General features: G+C 26.6%; 2 protein-coding genes, 1 long non-coding RNA gene and 1 other non-coding gene across 4 annotated transcripts; 2 read left to right on the top strand and 2 right to left on the bottom strand.

Annotated features, from left to right (window-relative positions):
• Nucleotides 1-325: 325 nt before the first annotated feature.
• LOC110648567 (NAC domain-containing protein 90) lies at nt 326-2,683 on the bottom strand. The gene is made up of 3 exons (XM_021802850.2): nt 2,383-2,683; nt 1,658-1,953; nt 326-753 (listed from the first exon to the last, which is right to left on the bottom strand). Exons 1-3 carry the CDS (start codon nt 2,546-2,548, stop codon nt 427-429), a joined length of 789 nt encoding a protein of 262 aa, XP_021658542.2. The 5' UTR covers nt 2,549-2,683; the 3' UTR covers nt 326-426.
• Nucleotides 2,684-13,668: 10,985 nt separating this feature from the next.
• LOC131178598 (uncharacterized) lies at nt 13,669-17,688 on the top strand. Its single transcript, XR_009147529.1, has 2 exons — nt 13,669-14,930; nt 17,449-17,688. It is a non-coding gene; the product is annotated as an uncharacterized LOC131178598 (long non-coding RNA).
• LOC131179025 (small nucleolar RNA SNORD14) lies at nt 14,742-14,863 on the top strand. Its single transcript, XR_009148032.1, has one exon. It is a non-coding gene; the product is annotated as a small nucleolar RNA SNORD14 (small nucleolar RNA).
• Nucleotides 17,689-18,598: 910 nt separating the features above from the next.
• Nucleotides 18,599-19,705, bottom strand: LOC110648566 (protein S40-7). The gene has a single exon (XM_021802849.2). The coding sequence runs from the start codon at nt 19,431-19,433 to the stop codon at nt 18,819-18,821; it is 615 nt and encodes a 204-aa protein (XP_021658541.2). The 5' UTR covers nt 19,434-19,705; the 3' UTR covers nt 18,599-18,818.
• Between the last annotated feature and the right edge of the window lie 1,718 nt (nt 19,706-21,423).

Genomic DNA, 21,423 nt, shown 5'->3' with positions numbered 1-21,423 from the left:
ATTTTAGTTATGTCTGCCTTCACTTATTAATTAAATATTTTAATATAAAATAAATTAAATCCATGTGTTAATTTATACTTTAAATTTGATGAACATTCATGTGGGATGTGTTAGAGATGTTAATTTATACTTTAAATTTAATTATTGATGGGCTACCTAAAGGCAATTTGTCATTCCCTATATCTCATCATAAACATGAATAGTCTTATAAAGAAAGGCCAATTAAGTCATCCTTCAGAGAAGCGATCAATTACACCTAAACAAACAAGGATATACAAATAGAGAGTACATGAAGAATTAGACTTATATATGATTAAATCCCATATAATTAAAAGACTAGACCTTTTATTCTTAATTATAAGGAGCAGCTGCAGCTGCAGCTATGCACACCACTTTCTTATATTAATATTTTGAGGTGCAAGTTAATTAATTTTGTCCTCCATAATACCAGTCTAGTTGATCCCAATCCCAAGAAGGTGGTTGAGTATCAATAGACATAGGGATGCTACTAGTTTCTCCTGTTTGAGGCGGATTATTTGTGGCATGTTCTTCAGAGGATGAACTCTCAGTTGAGTTTGGTCTCTCCAGCACCATTGGAGGGTTTTGAAGAGATGTTGTTGCCTCATCACCTTGAATAATAGCAGCTGCTGCTTGATGGCCTCTCATTTCATCAACTCCCAGTGGCCTTCTATCAAATGCTCGCGTGTTTTTTGATTTCTTGTACACCCGACACAGGCTGAATTCATGCCTTAACTGCACTTACAAACCATGAAATTAATTACTCTATTCCCATATTTACATATTCATAAATTTTACATCTATCAAAAGTCTTAATTAATATTGTTACTCTCCTAACATTTTTGGTTTCCTTTCATTTATCAAATGGAAATATATAGAGATAGAAAAATGAATGTGTTTTCTTTTTGTTTGTTGGCATATTTGGCTCTGATTGAGGCTCAAACTCTGGATTTTACAGTTTTGGAAATAACTCTAGCGCCACTGAACTACACATCAATGGTATTGTGAGGTTTCAAGTTCGAATTCCCAGCGAAGAGATGTTGATCTCCTTTCTAACCCCACCAATCTTCCACACAAATGTTTCTGTTTCCAGAATAAACCATGCAGTTTTGCCATGTGTGCATTGTCTAATTGATTTGATGAGTACACTAAGCATTCATTGATGTGCAACACACAACAGTAGATGACTTATATTGCAGAATAGAACAAATTAAAGGAGAAGAGGAAATAATATTATATTGCTTTTTCTTAACGATGATGTATGACTAATAGCTAGGGTTTTCAGCACCGGATCGGCCAAGTGATAGCAACAGATCAATTAGGTTTAAACATTATTCTTAGTCTCTTCCCACATCACATGTTTATAGGCTTTGAATTCTCTCATTAACTTCTTAGTTTTTTAATCTCAACACATGAAATTTGAACTTAATTAGACATGGGTTCTAATATGGTATCACGCCCAAATCCATTTTCCTTTAGCAAGATTATCTCTACCTATATATTGGTGATAATCCAATGCTAATTAATCAAATGTGTTTGGATAAAATCATGCATATAATGTCTGTTTGATTAAGTCATGTAGCATGTAACAATGGTCGAACGTTTATCTAATAATATAGAAGGTCAAGACTTTTTGTACCGTTGGAGATGCAGCAGTAGATGAGGAAGAAGATGATTCTCCTTGAATAGCTTTGTACTCGTTCATTTTCCAATCGGTTTTGCGTCCATTAGGAGCCCTTCCCCTATAGAAAACCATGGTTCTTTTCATGCCGATGGTGCGATTGTTAGAATAAACATGACCAGGAGATCCCGTAGCTTTCCAGTATCCCGCGGTTGTAAGCCTCTTTGGTCTTCCTCCTCGAGCTTCGCTCTCTTGCCTTGGAATGAAGAAAAACCATTGCTCTGGGTCTCTATTCGATAGATCTCCAGCAAATTCTGCACAAAAAAAACAAAATAATATACCAATTAAAAAAAAAAACTCCTGGGATTGCACCGTTGCCTTGCATTGAGGTCAGGTCAATCGATTGCCACGAACTATCTATATCTCTTCTCTAGTCTCTCCCATCTCTCAATATTTGTCAAGAAAAGTTCAAAATATATATCATGTTGATGAGAAATTAAACAAGATGATCAATCTTACTCTTGTGGGAAAGAATATATAATATGAAAATTTACTTAATGCTGTGTTTGAGCTTTGGTGTAACTTATAATATTGCTAAAGGCAATATGCAAATTTGATAGTACTATGAAATTAGCATCTGACACTAAGCAAAAACCTTTCTCTGCAGACCCAGTTTAGCTAAAATAAACAAATTAAAAACCCAGAAAATTTAAGGAAAAAACTGGGAAAAAAAAAGTTTTTACGTGGGAGTTGCCAGGGATTGAACTCATATATATCAAGAACTGGTATAATTCTGTCCATGACTAGGTTGAGGTCAGGCCTCCTGCCTTCAAGCTTGTTATGGAGATAGAATGAGACAAGCTCTTCTTCTGTAGGGTAGAAGCGAAAACCAGGTGGCAAATCCCCCATTTTAGTGGGATGCAATTATATGTAACACTCAAGGAGGGTGCGCATATATAAATATATATTATAAAGGGAGTTCTTGAATATGGATCAAGAAATTATTAGCAGGCAAGAGAGCAGAAAGAGGGAGGAGGTCACGAGACGAGTGAAATTAGAAAGACAAACACATTCGTTTGCTTGGAAAGTTCCAACGCGCTTACGCAGAATAATATCTTTGTTCTCTGCTCCCTATCCGTGCATGACCTATGTGTGTTGAATTTGTCAAATTTGTCTTTGCACGTGTGAAACACTGAAACCTTTAATTTTTTAATTTTTTTTCTTTCAAATGATAAAATACATTCGGTTCACTAAAAAATAATATACCGATAATCACGTAAAAGTTATTGTAACTTAAAATTAAATTAGAAATATATAACTCAATGTTGTGACAGATGCACCTTATATTCAAACCATTGTATCTAATGCATATTATATCATTGGATTAGTTTGTGAATATTTTTATGTGGGTATTTCATCAAACAAGCAAGGTCCTTTAATGGAAGTTGTGTTGCCCCCTTTTTTCCAAAAATTAATTTAAAATACATGTAGTCTAGATTATGCAAGCATACGCATGCAATTATGTAATTATTATTTATATATTGAAATTTATATAAATTAACAATTTAAATTTTATAATCACATCACTCACAGTAAGTCAGAACTTTAATTCTTTCTAATTTATCCTTCAATATTTGATAACAGAGTATTCTAATATAGCCCTTTCTTTTGTAGACTTTTCCACTCGCAACATAACTATATTTCAGTTATGCTGTATGCTAGGACACAGAAGCTCCTCATCTTGCTTATCACGTTTATGTACTATTTTTATATTACATCCGTTTAATTTTTATTTATCATTTAAGGTTTTTATACAGTAATTAAAAAGTAATTCAATCATTTAAATTATAATAAAATTTTTCATGATTTGACTAAATTATCTTTGAGAGAGCAAATTGATAAAATAAGTTATAGAAAATTATAGAAATAAGGGTAAAATTGAAAAAAATTAATTATTGCATATTAATCTTGATAATTTTTAACAAAAATAACTTTTGAAAAGTGATAGATAATAATGAATAGGTATAATTATATTTCTAAAAAGGATGATTCCTTTCTATTAAGGATATACTGTTCCCTTGTGGGCAGAAAAGAGAACGTGAATTCTGGGCAGTTTTTTCGACATTATACTACAGGAACAAGCAAGAAGGATTAATATGAAATGGTTAACCTAGGTTGTGTTAGCAAAATGGATCAATTCTGGTCTTTCACAAGAGCTTCATAATTAAGAGAAGATAAAGGAACAAAATTTACACCAATAATAAGGTTTAGCTCAGTAATTCTTTAAACTTTTGAATTTGAGTTGTACTCTAATTGAAATTAAATAAATTAAAAAAAAATTGTCCAATTCTTTGAAATGATAATGCATTCAATGAGAATATGTGTGCCATGTAATCGTGCGTTTAGTCGTTGAATTTGTTGAATATTTTCACCTTTGAAATTTCCCTGCTCTTTGACATAAAAAAATTTATAATTTAATTTAAAAAAAATAAAAGGAAAAAATTCGATGATACATATTGTTGGGTGAGGTATTATTTGGTGTTCCCATAATGGAAAAAATATAAATTCCACTTTCTATAAAAAAAAAAAATATATTATTTATATAAGCCGTGTTAGATCGTCAAAGTTGGTTCTAGGGGATGATTTTTCCTACGCTTTCATAACCATATATTTATGAAAATAGTCAATTCCAACTTTCCAAATTAAAATTTCCAAGAATTTCATATGATGGAGAAAAAATAGTATCATAAGTCATAAGATACATCATATTAAAGCACTGTATATGATGGAAAATGTCGTCCCCAAGTATCCTTTTTATAACTAATTAATTATAAATATATATTAAATATTTTTTATATTCACTTTGAGATTGATCTTTATTTATATATATATATATATATATATATATATATATATATACAAAAATACTTGATTAATTATCAATCAGTATTGAGATAGTGATAAAACCTATTTCACTTTGAAGAGGAGAATTCAGGTTCGATTCTTAAAAAATATATTATTAAGAGAAATAGTCACGAATCCTAAAAAAATCTATGGACCATAAAATAAATATAGAAAATATTTTAATCTACCAAAGAAAAATAATAGTATTATAATACAATGTAATTTAAAAAAATAATACAAAATTTATGTAAAAATAGCATAATTAATTTTATAAGAATTTAATTCATTTAATAAAATTTCTTCCTTAATTTAAATATATATTTTTTAAATAATAACAACATTGAGAAATAAGACTTACTAATTATTTTAAATAATATCATTTTAAAATTTATTGAATTGAATCCTAATTATAATAATTCAATTATTTCAATTCAATCATAAGAATTCTAATCGTTAGTGAAAATTTTGTGGTATAAGGCTTTTGTAAATTTAATGATAATTTATTTGTGTTTAAAAAAGCTAAAGAATTCAGTTGAATTGAATTTTATTTAACTAATTTTATGTTTGAAAATTTAAAATTGATAGGATTCAGATTTTTATTAAAAAATAAATTATTTTAAAAGAAATGAATTCATACCAATAATTTAATGTAATTTTATAAGAATTTAATTTATTTAATAACTCTCTTATTAAAACCTCAAAATACTTTTACTTCAATTATATTAAGATCAAATGAACTTAAAATTTTAAAATATCTATTCATAAATTTTTTTTCAAAATTATTTAAATTCAATTCTTTTAATAGATTTAGGTTCCAATTATTTAAAAAAAATGTCTTTTTACAAAATATTTTTCATAATTTATAATATTTAGAGTACTCAAGAAATCTGTCAATGAAAAATATTTTATGATCAAAGAAAAAAAACTAAATAACTTTTAAAAAAATAACTTGCCTATTTTTAAATTTTAATAATCTTATTATTAAATATATGAAAATACTTATATGCATATATAATATAAACACATATTATTAGATAGTCATTACAACTAAAAAAATAAAATTATCATAAAAAAATTTTGAAAATAATTTCTATAAAAAAATATATTCTATATATAAATTTTTTTTTTTACAAAACAAACAACGCCTTAAATGTAATTATTCTACCACAATAATTGTAAATATATGAATTCTTTCACCATATACAGCTAATTTGCTTGTCACCCAAGAAAGGTTCACGAGTCAATTAATTAGAATTAATTTTCCACATATACTATGGAAACATGACAATATGTTTGTATGACTTCTTTTGTATTTTCCCATATCAAATGGGTTGACGTTGAAAGCTCTGTGTGTACTCTCCATCATTATAATTTTATTGTGTTGATATTCTCAATGTTGGTCTTTGTAGGGACACTTCACAATTACAGAAGTTTGATATTATGTGCTATATATGATTAACGGCTAACATTTAGTCTTGACCATAAAGTAATACTAATATTATTCATTAAATAATATTGTAATTATTAAGTAATAGTAAAATCCATTATACTTTTAAAAAAGAAAACTTAGGTTTGATTCGTAGAAAATGTATTGCTTGCTTTTAAGAGGTTGATTTAAGTTTAATTATTAGATAATATATTATTGTGAGAGACAGTCATAAATTATAAAGAAATTAATTTTTTATAAATCATAAAATAAATATAGAGAATACCCTAATAAAAAAAATTTCTTAAACTTTACATTTCTTTAAATTATTACAGTCCTTTTATTTTATTAATTTTAGCTTAAACTTTTAATATTGGTAATGATTTTATTCGATTTAATAATTCGAAAATCATATATAAAGCCTACAAAAGTGTTTAAATAAGGAAAAAAATATAATTTTTAATACTTACTAATTATGATGATAAAAAAAAATTATATTTTGTAAATTTTATCCTTTCCAAAATTAATATTTTTTTCTAATTATTAAAAAAACTAATATAAAATTTAGGAAGTGAATTACTATATAGTCCCTTAATTATATTAAAATTAATAACTTTCTACTCATATTTTTAAAAAATGCATGATTTAATCTTAACATTTGATTTTGCGTACTATTTTGGCCCTTTCGTCCATTTTTTGTCAATTTAACCATTAATCAATGGACTAAAATTTTACTAATGAAAAATAAAAGTATTAATAATAGTAAAAATTCAATAACAGAAAATTTATACATATAAAAATTTAAAGATGAAAGTATTTATTATTAACGGTAAAAATTAAAAAAATTAGATAAGAAAACAAAAGTGTACTTATTAGAACTATTATCAATATTAGTAAATTACGTATATTAAATTAATAAAATTAGTCCAAAGAGACAGAATTAAAAAAGAAAAAGATTTTTTTAATATAATTAATTTTAATTAAAATTCAATATTATTATTATTATTAGGCTTATATATAACTAGAATTTAGAAATCGTGTAAAAAGGTTGTAATAATAAAGTCAAAATGAAGTCAACAAACAGTAGACCCACTCCAAGACTTGAAGAAAGGATTTGCAGTGGTGGAAGTCTTTGGATGGAAGCCCTTCTCACGCGTTAAGAATCCGTGTACCTACCACCAGCTAACATGACTTTGGACTGGACCTCTATTAACCATACGAAATTTTCTTAGAAACATCCCTCCTTTGAACAAAGCGTGTCCGCCCTATCACCTCTTTATTTTTTATAGAAAATAGTCAATTTCGAGTCCTTTGTGCATTTTTCACTTTCCAAGCATAACATGTTATTTTACTTTGGGAAATTTATAAAAAAAAAAAAATAAATAAGTGCATTCATGCATCTTCTAACTTACGTGTTTTATTAATAGGAGTTAAAAAAAAAATTTTTTACACTTAAAAATTTATATTATTATATCATTAATATTTAAGAATAAATTTATTAAATAGTATCGATGTATATTAAGGTGATAATTCTTTCTATATTTTTAAGTTGGTGTGGTAAGTGAGTTTTATCTATTTAATTATATACACTGATCTCTCTGTTGATTTCCTCATAATAAGAAAATGAATGTCAATTTCTTTTATTTTTTTCCCCATTCTTTCTTACTTAGTACTAGATGGATAGCATGATTATATAGCTAGATAGGAGAGGCCCCCTTGTCACGCTAGTTTAAGAGTATAGGGAGACTTGCCACGTCAATATATATTGAGACTATTTAATAATTTTATTTTAAAGTGCTAACAGCATAATTACATAGACTTTTTAATATAAAAAAAAAAACTCAAACTTCTATTAATATGTCCTAAAGTGTTTACCCTTAAATTTTTTTTTTCTTTTAATGCTGATGTGGTATTAAATACTCCATTAAAAATAATTTTTAATTATAAATATGAGTCCCATTTAAATTTGAATGAAATAATGAAAATTTAATTTCACTATTCATTTTCTTCCTCTATGCTTTTCAAAGACCACTTCTACTTATACTGGCACTGGTCAAGAGTCTGAAGGTATCCTCTTTCCCTTATTTTTCTCACCCACCATTTTTTTAGGCTTTTTTAGGTGCTCAAGAATATTTAATTTTACACACTTCTCTGTTACTGACTTGTTGCTTGGACAAGAACAAGAGTCTCAAGTCTACATTTACAGTCGAAGAATAATTAATAGATGAAATGCCCTCCGTTTTGGGATTTCTCCCATATATGAATTCAAAGCATTGAATAAAGAAAAATTAGCAAAAGCAAAATTTTGGAATTTAGCTATTCAATCACAATCCAATATATGAATTTAAAAAATTAAACGAAAAATAGTTGATCAAACCCATCAAAACCAAAGGCAAAATTAATTATCAACTCAAACAAAGAAACCCTAGAAAAATACAAAGAGGGCAATGGATGAAAATGATTTGGAGGAAGACAATGAACTGGCTTCTCTTTTTGTTAGTAATTATATTTATTGATTCTTAGCTTCTGAAATTCCATTTATGGTGCCAAAGAATGAAGATAAAAGAAACTCCATAAAATAAAAGAAGTGATGTTGTCTCATAAATTTTCATGAATATAAATCTGTAAAATAATGAAAAACATCTATAATTGAACACCAAGTGATTAGCTCAAGTCAGAATAAAGAATTGAGTAATGAAAATAGAAAATAAATGAGAGAGTAAGCATTTTTTCTACGTGAATATATATTAAATAGTACTTAATTTATGGAATTAATAGTAGCTTAATAATATGTTGATATGTCATATGACCTAGTTGTATATTAAAGAATTACTATTAGAATAAATAAGCATAAATTGTTTGACATTTTCTTGTTTGTGTTTTATGAATTGAATGTCATGTTAATATTTAAATTATAAAAAAGGGATTAAATTATACTTAAGTCTTAGTATTATTTATAAGTTAGGATCTGTATTTATAAATACAAATTAAAGTATTATTCATATTATATATAAATTGTATTGATGTTATCATGCTTATGCTTATGTCTACAAGCCTCGATAATCTAATTAAATTTACTCAAGTATTAGTATTTGTCTTAGCATATAAACTACTCAAATCAACTTATAAGTTTTAAAAATATATTAATTTATCTATTTATAATCATTTTTTAATTTATAAATTGAATTTATACGCTAAGTAAATTGTGGGACTCAATTTTTTATTTTAGTACTTATAAGCATTGTGTTATAAACTAATTTAACCAAATATTTTACTATACTGTCATTATCTAATTTTTATAATTTATAATGAATTTTATTTAATATCTTTTTTAGTTATTTTAATAATAAATGTGCTTATAAATTTTTTTTTTTACTAAACACTTTAATTATTTATTAATCACTTACAAATACTTTAACTAAACACGTAACTGTTTAAAATTTTAAATGCTTATAAATTTAAATTAGCTTATAAGTACTGGTGCTTATAAGTTGATTTTCATAAATTAAGTCAAACACCCTCTTAGTTTAGTCTAAAAATCGATCATTGCATGGCAATTATGCTCTTTTATATTTTTGCTCACACTTTTAGTGCAGTGGTATTAAAGTTGTTCTTAAATCTATTAAATCTCGAATTCAAATATGAGTCGATATCATTTGTAAAAAAAAAAAAAGAAATTGAAATATTCTGCTCTTTGTAAGCCAATCCATGATAAACATATTTATTTATTTTCTTATTGAAAAGAAAAACTGAATCATGAATATATTATAAGCAATGTTTTAAGAATAATTCAATAGTTAGTCAAACCGCGTAATTTTCTTCAACAAAACTAAGTAAATAGACCTGAAATCAACCCCATCAAACCAATACACAAGATCATATTTATTGACTATAAATATTTTAGAACCCTTGATTAACATTTAATTAATTACATGAGCCAAATCAAAATTACAGAACTAATTTTTTGCTCCTTTTAATAAATATTAAATTAAAAAAAAAGATTATGGTAAATTAATTAATGGGAAATTGTATGTGATTTCCTTAATGATGGTAAATGTTGATGGACGTGTAGCTATCAAAGACTGAAACTAGCATATGGCTTTAATCTTTGGATTCTTGCAGTGGTTTGCTGGACTTTCCATTGCATTGCAAAATTCCCATTTAAATTAAAAAAAAAAGAAAATAATCAACCTTTTCACATTGACTATTAATTAATCACCAATGGCAATTAGTTAATATGCTCCATTGTTTGACCCATTTGTTTGTTGGCAGTAGGCAGTCCAATTTTAAATTAATTAATTAATTTATATTTTGGATGGAGACTAAAAAAAGACCACATCCCTAGTCTTTATATATACATATATTGAACAATTTTAAAAGAAATGGAAATTACTAAGGTTTCTATTTTTAACTAATTTTTGTGAAAATTAATAAATTGAAAATATTTGATAAATGAAAATTTCATCCAATAAAATCTTAAATTTATCAAAGTAAATTGATATAGAAAATAAATTAAAGAGTTAAAAAATGTTTTTATTCAACTTATAAAAGAATTTTTTGTTTGCATAAGATAAAATTTAGATTAATAACAAATAATTAATATATATTACTAATAAACTTTAATTTAGTGATACTAGAGTCATCTCCAGACTTATAAACTCTCGAGTTTGAATCCCAATAAGATCAACTGTAAAAAAAAAATAGTAATTAATATATATATATTGTTAATTTTTTTATTAATGAAAAACTTTATATTTGTCTTTGTTATTTCAAATTTTTAGAAAATATTAAAATTTTTTTATTCGATTGATCGTATGCTTTAAGTTTTCGGAAAATCAAGTTTTTCACTTTTTAATCGTATGAAAAGTAATTTATTTATTATCATTCAATTAAATTACTTTTTGAAAAGTAAATTTATCAAAAAGTAAGTCATTGGAATTATATATGGATAAATTAAGTAAAAAAGTTTAAATTAAATTTAGAGCAAACGGCCCTTTTTGGCCCCTAAAGTCATAGTTAATAGCAATTCAAATCCCTAAAGTTTTTTTGGGTCCATATAAGCCCCTCAAATATAAATAGTATAAATAGCTCTAAATTTTACAGACGTTGAGTCCGTCTAGAAGCATGGCCCACATGTGAACTCATTTCCCAGGTTAAACGTACTGCAAATTCTGCAACAATTATTGCGCAAATTCTACTGCATCTCTGCACAATTTTACTGTAATTTCTGCTCAAATTTATAGCAAATTCAATAATAATTTTTGCTCATTTTATTTTAATTTCTGCTCAAATTCTATTGCAATTTCTATATTAATTTCATTGTAATTTCTGCTCAAATTTTACTATAAATTTTATAATAATTTTTGCTCAAATTTTACTGCAATTCTACACAAATTCTGCTACATATTTTATTACAAAATCTATAGCAATGCTGCAGCTAATCATGGAGAAACCATATTCCAACTACAGGAAAAAATTTTTTGCATAAATTATAAATACAAAATTCTGCATGTATCAATTTCTGCACAAACCACATTTTGCAAGAACAATTTAATCAAAAATATGAAAATAACAAATTTCATTTAATAACATATTTCATTAATATTTCACTAAAAATTTCATTTTCATTCACTGATGATTTCTATTATATCATTCTGTAGAGACACTGATACATTTTCGGTCATCTCAACCCTATCAAAATAACACTTGATACTTGCATACACATTGATCAAATTAGAGGCTAAATCATACTCAATAAACAAATACCAAAATGATTAATTTCATTCAATATTATCACTTACTCGAAATTTCGCATATCCATAAAAATGTTTACCATGATTTGTATCTCCATATTTTGACAAGTACATGACAGTAGCAATTCATTAAAGTCTCAATATTGTCAACCTCAACTCTTCTGCATAAACTCATTCTTTTAGAAGTAAAGGATTGTGCCGAAGATGAAGAAGAATTCATTTCTTATTTCAGTCAGCTCACCAATACTCACAAATGGATGATCCAATTTTCTCTGATAAATTTTTAGGATTTGTTCATGGAAATGAAATAGAAGAGGATGACAATAAATAGTTAAGAAAGCAAACAAAGTTATCGGTTATGTGATCACATGCTTAACTTTTGGTTTAATATTATATAATTTCTATAAAGTTTAGAGTTTTTTATAAAGTTTTAAACACTTAAGGGGCTTATATGGACCTAACAAGACTTTAGAGGTTTAAATGACTATTGACCATAACTTTAAAGGCTAAAAATAGCTTTTTGCCTAAATTTAGTTTTAATAGTGAAATAAGTCTTTAAAAAAAATTTCTAATTAATTAGGTCCTTCATAATTCAAATTCACCCAATTACCCTTTAACTTTTATTTTTACCCAATTTAATTTTTTAAAGAGATTCCATTAAGTCCCCATTTAATCAAGTATACATGTGTGGCTCACAAAAAATAAAGTAAAATATTACCTTTAAAAAAAAAAAAAAAACCTTAAGCCCTTTTTTAGTCCACCAAGTGAAATCTGCCGGAATGATGAAGTTAACAAACTTTGAACAATTTGAACCATAATCAAAATTCCATTAAATAAAATTTATCTGTAAGAATGAAGATAACAAAATCTGAACAATATTTAGGCTTTTTATATTTTTTTCAGTATTTAAAGTATTCAGGAAAATAGATATACATAAGATATTTTCTTAATAAAAAATAGATAAATAATTTTTAAGAAAAATAATTTTTTCTATTAATTTCCTTTTCTTTTTATAAATAATTCATTTAATTAATTTCAAATAAGTCGAATCTTGGTCAGACTAATAAATAGAACTAAGATCATAGTTAAAACCGCTATTGGAAAACCAAAATAACTATATGAAAAAGCTAAATAAACTTTTTTCTATATCTATATAAATATGTTTGTAAAAAAAAAAAAAAAAATTCCTAATTCCTCAAACACAGATTGCAACTTTTATCGTATTGTGTTCTTTAAATAGCAATTCTTTTCAAAATCTCAAAACAAATCCCATTCTAACTAAAGATTTTTGTGGTTTCGAAAGATCTAGCTATAGGAAAACTAAGAACGAAGAGCTTCCACCTTTCCACTCACTTTTTGGTCTTAAGAATGTTGGTTTTAAGAATGAGTGATTATTTTTTTCTAATTATTTTTTAAATTTTAATAATTTTATTAAAATATGAAAACACTTATACATGTATAACGTAAATATGTACTATTAGTTTAATATGACAAATTAAACAATAAAAAATATTTTATACAAAATATTTTCATATATTTTATTTTTAGCAAAAACAAACTGAGCATAAACAATAAAAATTATATTTAATACAAATACAAAGGAAGGCCCAATTTTCATTTTGATCAACGTAATAAATCATAAAAACCAAAAAGGGACATAATTTCATAAAAAAATTTTAAGTTAAATTTTTTTTGTTTATTTTTTTATTTAGGAGATTAAGAATTTTTAAATTTAAAAAAATTACTTTTTAAATATACAAATAATATTTTGTTTATATTTATAGTAATTTCCTTAATTAATTTTTTTAATAACATTAATTAGCATGTTAAATTTAAATTTATTTAATGAAAATTAAACTGGGAAGGCTTTAACTGCTTGTCAAAAAAATGTTAGGAAGGCCTTTGGCCTTTTTTCTTCTTCAGGTACATATTTGCTTCATGATCATGAGTGTGCTCCCATGGCCATGAAGAAAAGAAGAGCCTGTGCATTTGCATTTTAAGGTCGAAGGGTGACCCATAATCTTTAACTTATCATAATGACTTGATATTTGGGAGGCCCTTGAAGCTTGAGGTCCATGTTCTATAGGCCATAATTCCCCTCTCAGAGCCCCTCTGACTCCTCTCGTGGGATTCACGTTTTTAGACTATATGTATGCTTGCTGCCTCTTTTGTTTCTAGCGTTTCTGTAGTCTATTTTGTTCTTTTCTTTTTCGTTTCCTTTACTTAGTGTTTCAATTTTTGTGGTTTTTTTTTTCCCTGATAACCGCAGCCCTTAAGATCGCCTTCCAGATAACTATGAAAGCGTTTTGAGTCATAGCTGCGCTATATTAAGCTCTAATTGGGTTTTCTTTTTAGGGTTTTCCTATTGAGTTGTCCTTCTTGTCCCACTGGAGATTGCTTGAGGCATTGCCTTGTTCTCTGTGCCTGTGCTTCCCATTTTGTTTCAACTAATGGGAATCAGGTCCGTTGATACTTTATCAAATGGTTCGTTCTCTCTTGGGTGGGAAACAAATGTAAAATTTTGCCCAGATTTGTATTTGTTTTCTTGGCAAGAATGATGAATCAATTAGATGTTTGAATGGAAATAATCCATTACCCTTTGTTTGAATCCTTAGTTGTGCAGTGGAAATGAAGAGAAAAGAAAAGAAAGGAAATCTAATTTCCATTATGAACTCTACTAGTGAGGCATATTAATTGTTTGACTTGCCCATATTTTGCTAGTTGATTTCAATCAAGTATTTGTTTTTATTGTCTGTCTGAACTGAAATGCTGTCATAATTGTGCAATTTCGTGTGATTTGAATCATCTGTCTTTGTTCTGTTGGTTTCTTACCTGGTTGTTGTAAATTCATTAGCTTTATATGTTATTATTCTGTGAGTGGCGGAAAGTCTTATTCACAGACATCTTCGTTTCAGCAACAGAAACATTTCCACCTGATGCGTATGTGCACCATCACGGCTGCCAATCCCTATTTTATGGAATGGAGCTTTTAAATAAGTGAATTGGTTAATGAAATATATGTTGATGATGACAAATACAGGGTTGTTTCTCAAAACATTTGCAGTGGCCGCCTAAGAGCTTTCACCTTCGCCGGGCTTGAGAGCTGGTGCTGCTTCAATGCTTCCTTGGATGTCTGAGACTCCAATTCCCAAATAAATAAGAGAGTTACAGCACTTAATTGCTTCATTTGATCAGGTTAAACTCTTAGGTAAATCAAATCTCCGTTAAATATTACTTAAATTCTCCGAAATTGTTTACTTTTTTCACATCTTTTAGGTTTTCTGTGTCCTGAATTTACCCTTGTACGATCAAAAGTCCACATTGGGCTTTTTACCGTACAAGGGTAAGTTAAAAATAAAAATTACAAAAAATGGGTGCGATATGAAAAATTTACGAGATCAGGGTGAGAAAAGTCAAGACTCCTAAAAACGCTAGTGTCAGTAGCGTTTTAATGCTCAAAACGCTATCATTGATAGCGTTTTGTGCAAATTAAAAAAAAAAAAAAAAAAAGCTGGACGCTACTATAAGTAGCGTCCAGCTTTGTTTTAATTTTTTTAATATTTTAAATAAAATATAAATATTATTTTAATAAATAATATTATAATAATTAATATTATATATTATAATATTTTTATTATAAAAAATTATTTTTTAATTTAAAATTAAATTAAATTTTAATTAAATAAAAAATATAAAATATTATTATAATAAAAAAATTAAAAAAATTAAATGAAAACCTGGACGCTACTGTAAGTAGCGTCCAGTTTCTTATTTAATTTTTAATTATTTTATTTTATATTTTAAATAAAATATAAATATTATTTTAATAAATAAAATTATAATATTTAATAATATATATTATAATATTTTTATTATAAATATTATTTTTTAATTTAATTTTTTAATTTAAAATTAAATTAAAATTTAATAAAATAAAAAAAATAAATAAAAAGTTTAAGAAAAATTAGACCCAATTTTTCTTTTAATTTTTAATTATTTTATTTTATATTTTAAATAAAATATAAATATTATTTTAATAAATAAAATTATAATATTTAATAATATATATTATAATATTTTTATTATAAATATTATTTTTTAATTTAAAATTAAATTAAAATTTAATAACATAAAAAATAAAAAAAAATAAAAATTTAAGAAAAATTGGACGCTACTATAAGTAGCGTCCAATTTTTCTTTTAATTAAAAGTAGCGTCCAATTTTTCTTAAATTTTTATTTTTTTTTATTTTTTATGTTATTAAATTTTAATTTAATTTTAAATTAAAAAATAATATTTATAATAAAAATATTATAATATATATTATTAAATATTATAATTTTATTTATTAAAATAATATTTATATTTTATTTAAAATATAAAATAAAATAATTAAAAATTAAAAAAAAATTGGACGCTACTTATAGTTGCGTCCAATTTTTCTTAAAATTTTTATTTATTATTTTTTTATTTTTTATGTTATTAAATTTTAATTTAATATTAAATTAAAAAATAATATTTGTAATAAAAATATTATAATATATATTATTAAATATTATAATTTTATTTATTAAAATAATATTTATATTTTATTTAAAATATAAAATAAAATAATTAAAAATTAAAAGAAAAACTGGACGCTACTATAAGTATAAGTAGCGTCCAATTTTTCTTAAACTTTTATTTATTTTTTATTTATTTTATTAAATTTTAATTTAATTTTAAATTAAAAAATAATATTTTATAATAATAAAAATATTATAATGTATAATATTAAATATTATGATTTTATTTATTAAAATAATATTTTTAATTGAATAAAAAATTAAAATTATTTTTCAATTAAAAATTAAATTAAATTAAAAATTAAAATTAAATTACATTACAAATTTTTTATATTTTTTTAATTTAATTTTAAATTGAAAAATAATTTTTTATAATAAAAAATTATAATATATGATTTTAATTATTATACTATTATTTATTAAAATAATATTTATATTTTTATTTAAAATGTAAAAATAAAATAATTAAAAATTAAATAAGAAACTGGACGCTACTTACAGTAGCGTCCAGGTTTTCATTTAATTTTTTTAATTTTTTTTATTATAATAATATTTTATATTTAATTAAAATTTAATTTAATTTTAAATTAAAAAATAATTTTTTATAATAAAAATATTATAATATATAATATTAATTATTATAATATTATTTATTAAAATAATATTTATATTTTATTTAAAATATTAAAAAAATTAAAACAAAGCTGGACGCTACTTATAGTAGCGTCCAGCTTTTTTTTTTTTTTTTTTTAATTTGCACAAAACGCTATCAATGATAGCGTTTTGAGCATTAAAACGCTACTGATACTAGCGTTTTTAGGAGTCTTGACTTTTCTCACCCTGATCTCGTAAATTTTTCATATCGCACCCATTTTTTGTAATTTCTATTTTTAACTTACCCTTGTACGATAAAAAGCCCACATTCCTCATTATCTGCAACTATGTTGAGTGCCATTTGCATCTCTACAAACCATTCCTTTTTGTGCCTTAATTAATTAATTGCCTCTCAATGCTGTTTTGACAACATAATTATGTGTGAAATCTTACTTTTTGAAAATAGGAGTGCATATTGCTGTATTGTTTAGTCTTGTTGATGATGCAAATTTTGGGTTTGTTTCACAAAACATTCGTAGTGGCCGCCTACGAGTTTCATTTTCGCCAGGCTTGAGAGCTCCGTGGATGTCTGAAACCTTCATTCCAGTCCTATTAGATTTAACATCTGTGGTTGTAATTACTGCCCACGATTGATTTGAGATGAGCGTTCTTTGGTGTCATCATGTTATCGTGGAAAGTTGCATGGTTATGGTATAATGTAACATGTGTGCAGAGCCCGCAGATTGAATTTTTGTTGATAGATGATTTAGAAATCCAAAGGCTTGTACCTCAAAGCATTTCTAGTGGCTGTCTATTTCACAGATGATTGAGAAGTTCCAAGGCTTTGTATCACAAAGCATTTCGCAGGACCTGAGAGCTTTTGCCACTTCAAATCCCCCCCTTAGATGTTTGTTTATTTAAATAGTTGTCTAAAAATGCTTTTTAAGAAATTTAGAAAATAGAGTTTCTTATTTTACGGGAAACTAAAAAATTAATTTTTCAATAAATTTTAATTAAGATTTACATACGGTTTATTTTTATTTTTCAACTGTTTTTAAATAGAAAATAATAATTTTTTGTAAATCAACTCAACTCAATTAAACTTTTATTTCAAAAATTTAGAATCGACTATATGAATTGGCTTTCTTCATTCTAAACGATTTTTTATTAAATTCTCATAAATGTGTGTAATGTTTCTAACTATTCTCCTCCAAGTTAATAATTTTTTATAATTAAAATTAAAAATTATTTAGAAAATATTTTTTACAATAGTAAAATATTAATTATATTATTATAAAAAATAAATAATACATTAAAAAATGCAAAAGTCAAATAAATTTTTTGAATTAAAATTTTTTTTTATTATTATTGATATTGAGCAAGTTTTTTTTTTTTTTTAATCGTCTCTTGTTTTTAGGTAAAATGAAAATTGAAGGCTTTTACAACATGAAAAATGAAAAATAAAAAATTGTTTTTTATAAATAAGCCTCACAATATTCCATATTTTTTTAAACCTTCAATTTGATTTTACATCAGATTGCCTACAGGCGGTATCATGAAGCACTGAAAGACTTCACAACTGATTTCAATCCAAAATTCATGAAAACTGTGTAAAATTAGACAATAAGATACTGAAGTTTCAGTAGGATTAGCAAGAAAACATTAACTGGCAGTGATGAACAACCATTAGAGAAGAAAAAGTGAAACTGTGGAGAACATAAAACAAAAGATGAAACCAAGAATTCAAGTTAATGAAGATCAGTTTATATTCTACTCCGAATCCAATCCATATAGATCATTCTGCATGATCCTACTGATTAGTGGTTAATATTCAATTCTGTTTCCAATTTTTTTTAAATCAAGGAACGAAAAAGCCAAATCACTGTATTAAATACCCCAGAATCACATAATTTCTTTTGTTTCTAAAGAAATAATGTATCAGTCAAGAAACCCAGTTTGGCGCCATACGGCATTCCTCACCTGTCTCAGATCCCTCCGCTTCAGCGTTCTTCCAACCCCTTCCAGCACCGAAAACGTTGTCTTCGGCGATTTTCTGGAAGCTCTGGCCACGATCTCGTGAGGCGGCAGCATCTCCTCATCTCCACCGCAGCGGCCGTCATCGTCGTCATCCCGGAACTTGCTATTCCTCTGCTTCGCCATGGCAATTGACAGTAACGGCACATTCATAGGAGCTGATTGGTTCAGCTTCCTCGCACCAGGAACAGACTGCGAAGCGTACTCTTTCTCAGCCTGAGGCGGCCTCGGTATTATCGGAATTGACTTCGAAGACGAAGGAATTGAAGGCTTGCGATAGAGGATAGAGTGGTAATTAGAGTCCGGCAAAGCCGCGAGAATCCCGGAGTTTCGAGAGAAAGATTTGCCGCGGTTGTTGTGGTTAATGCTTTCTTTGGCAGTTGTGGGGTGAGCGGGGCTTTGTTCGGTGTAGTCATTGGTCCAGAGAACGTCATCCTCATTCAGCTCATCTTCGTTACCGTTTTCTTCGACGGCGGAGGGGGAGATGTTAAGGAAGCGGTGGCGAAAGGTGGGGTCCATGTAAAAGCAGGAAGATGATGCGGCGGAGAGTCGCGGATCGTAGTGGAAGTGGGAAAGTAGAAATGGACAGTAGTTGTGTTGGGTGAGAAGTTTATTGGTTGATTTGGGTCCCAACGGCGAAGAAAGCGTGCATCGAAATCGTTCTTATCTCCATGTTAGCGTGGAATTTATCTACTCTGGTCGGTTTCTTTTCGCTGCTTTTCAAGCCCCACTTATCTTTGTTTGCTTGTTGCTAAAAAGATTGTTCGACATTTCCACCATTGCACAAAGGTTGTCGCACTTACCTATTTATTGAAATATTATAAATAGATACTGATAGCTGTTCGATGCAGTAATAAGCCTTACCCCAATATCACCTAGCATGCTAGCTTGATAAAGGGCTTATACCTTTTGGAAAAGTTATGAAGCGGGAAAAAAAAATTTATATTTATGTTTAATTAAAATTTGTAATTTTAAAAAATAATTTAATATGATAGACTCAGTTCACTTTCTAATATTGATAAATGATATACTTGATCCTTGGAGGGGACTCTACCTGACTGGTTACATAAGATGGACAGAGGTTAGTCTAAATACCTTAGTAATGACACAAATAGATTGGAAATTTGAAGTATTGTGAAAGTGATAAGATGCATTGGTATTAACCGTTAAGGTCAAAGGATAAGTAAATGTTTCGAACGAGATGTATATGATAGGTGCTACAGGAAAGTTACTCATAGGATGCCTTAGGATAAGGAACATAAGTCATATTTTGAGAAAACAGAGATTATTTAAATAAAGTAATGAGGACTGAAGTCACCAAGAGACGTTAGGGCATAATGAAAGTGAGGTAAGCGCTAAAATTGATTAAAGTTATCAAATATCAAGTTGAGAATAGTGGAGTTATAATGAATACTTGAGATGTCAGAACAATGGTCAATGAATAGCCAAGAGATAAGAGCATCTCTATGAAGAGATTATGACAGTTAGGACACTATAGTAGAATCAGAGAGCAGTAAAATGTCATATATAATATACAAGGAGTAATGATTGCACTTGTTCTAATAATCTTCTTTTCCTTATCTCTTGTTTATTCGAAAATTCGATGATGAATTTTTCTTAAGGAGGGAAGATGTAACAACCTAATTTTTCTAACAAAATATATTTTATTTTTCTTTTATTGACCTGATAATCTATTGATATTTTATTCATGAATTTAAATTAATATTTTCACAATGATAATTTTTGTTAAATAGGTATCATTTTGTTTTTCATTTATTATTATTATTATTATTATTATTATTATTATTATTATTATTATTATTATTATTATTATTATTATTATTATTGTTGTTGTTGTTGTTGTTTTTCTTAAGGAGGGAAGAATGTAACAACCTAATTTTTCTAATAAAATATATTTTATTTTTCTTTTATTGACCTGAAAATCTATTGATATTTTATTCATGAATTTAAATTAATATTTTCACAATGGTAATTTTTGTTAAATAGGTATCATTTTGTTTTTCATTTATTATTATTATTATTATTATTGTTGTTGTTGTTGTTGTTGTTGTTAAATTTGAACTTAATTTAGGTGCGATCGGATCGAGGATAGCTCACCAGCGTTGGGACCGCAGTTTCAGCCAAATCTGGCTACCCGGCGGCCCGTCTCAGAACATGATCGATATTATACTCAATTTTAGCATTGTCAGACGTTCTGGATGCGTTCCAGGTGTCAGAATTGACATAGGTAAACTCGAACTACAAGTTGCTCATTTTTTGCTAATACCTATTTAGAATAAAATTCATAAAATATTCGTAGATGATCAGAAAATTATAATTTCTTTTGCAATAGCCTTATTATATTATTAAGGACCGCAGGGCAAAATTTTAGGATTTTTAGAGCTCGTTCGGGTAGTTTTTGCAAAAGGATTAGTTATGGGGGCTAAATTATAATTTTTCAAATTGTGGATTATTGACTGTTTGGGTGGACCCATGAGGGGCCTTGTGA

The sequence above is a fragment of the Hevea brasiliensis genome, chromosome 3 (assembly GCF_030052815.1).
Source record: "Hevea brasiliensis isolate MT/VB/25A 57/8 chromosome 3, ASM3005281v1, whole genome shotgun sequence".
Taxonomy (NCBI): Eukaryota; Viridiplantae; Streptophyta; class Magnoliopsida; order Malpighiales; family Euphorbiaceae; genus Hevea; species Hevea brasiliensis.
This window is presented reverse-complemented; position numbering and strand designations above follow the sequence as displayed.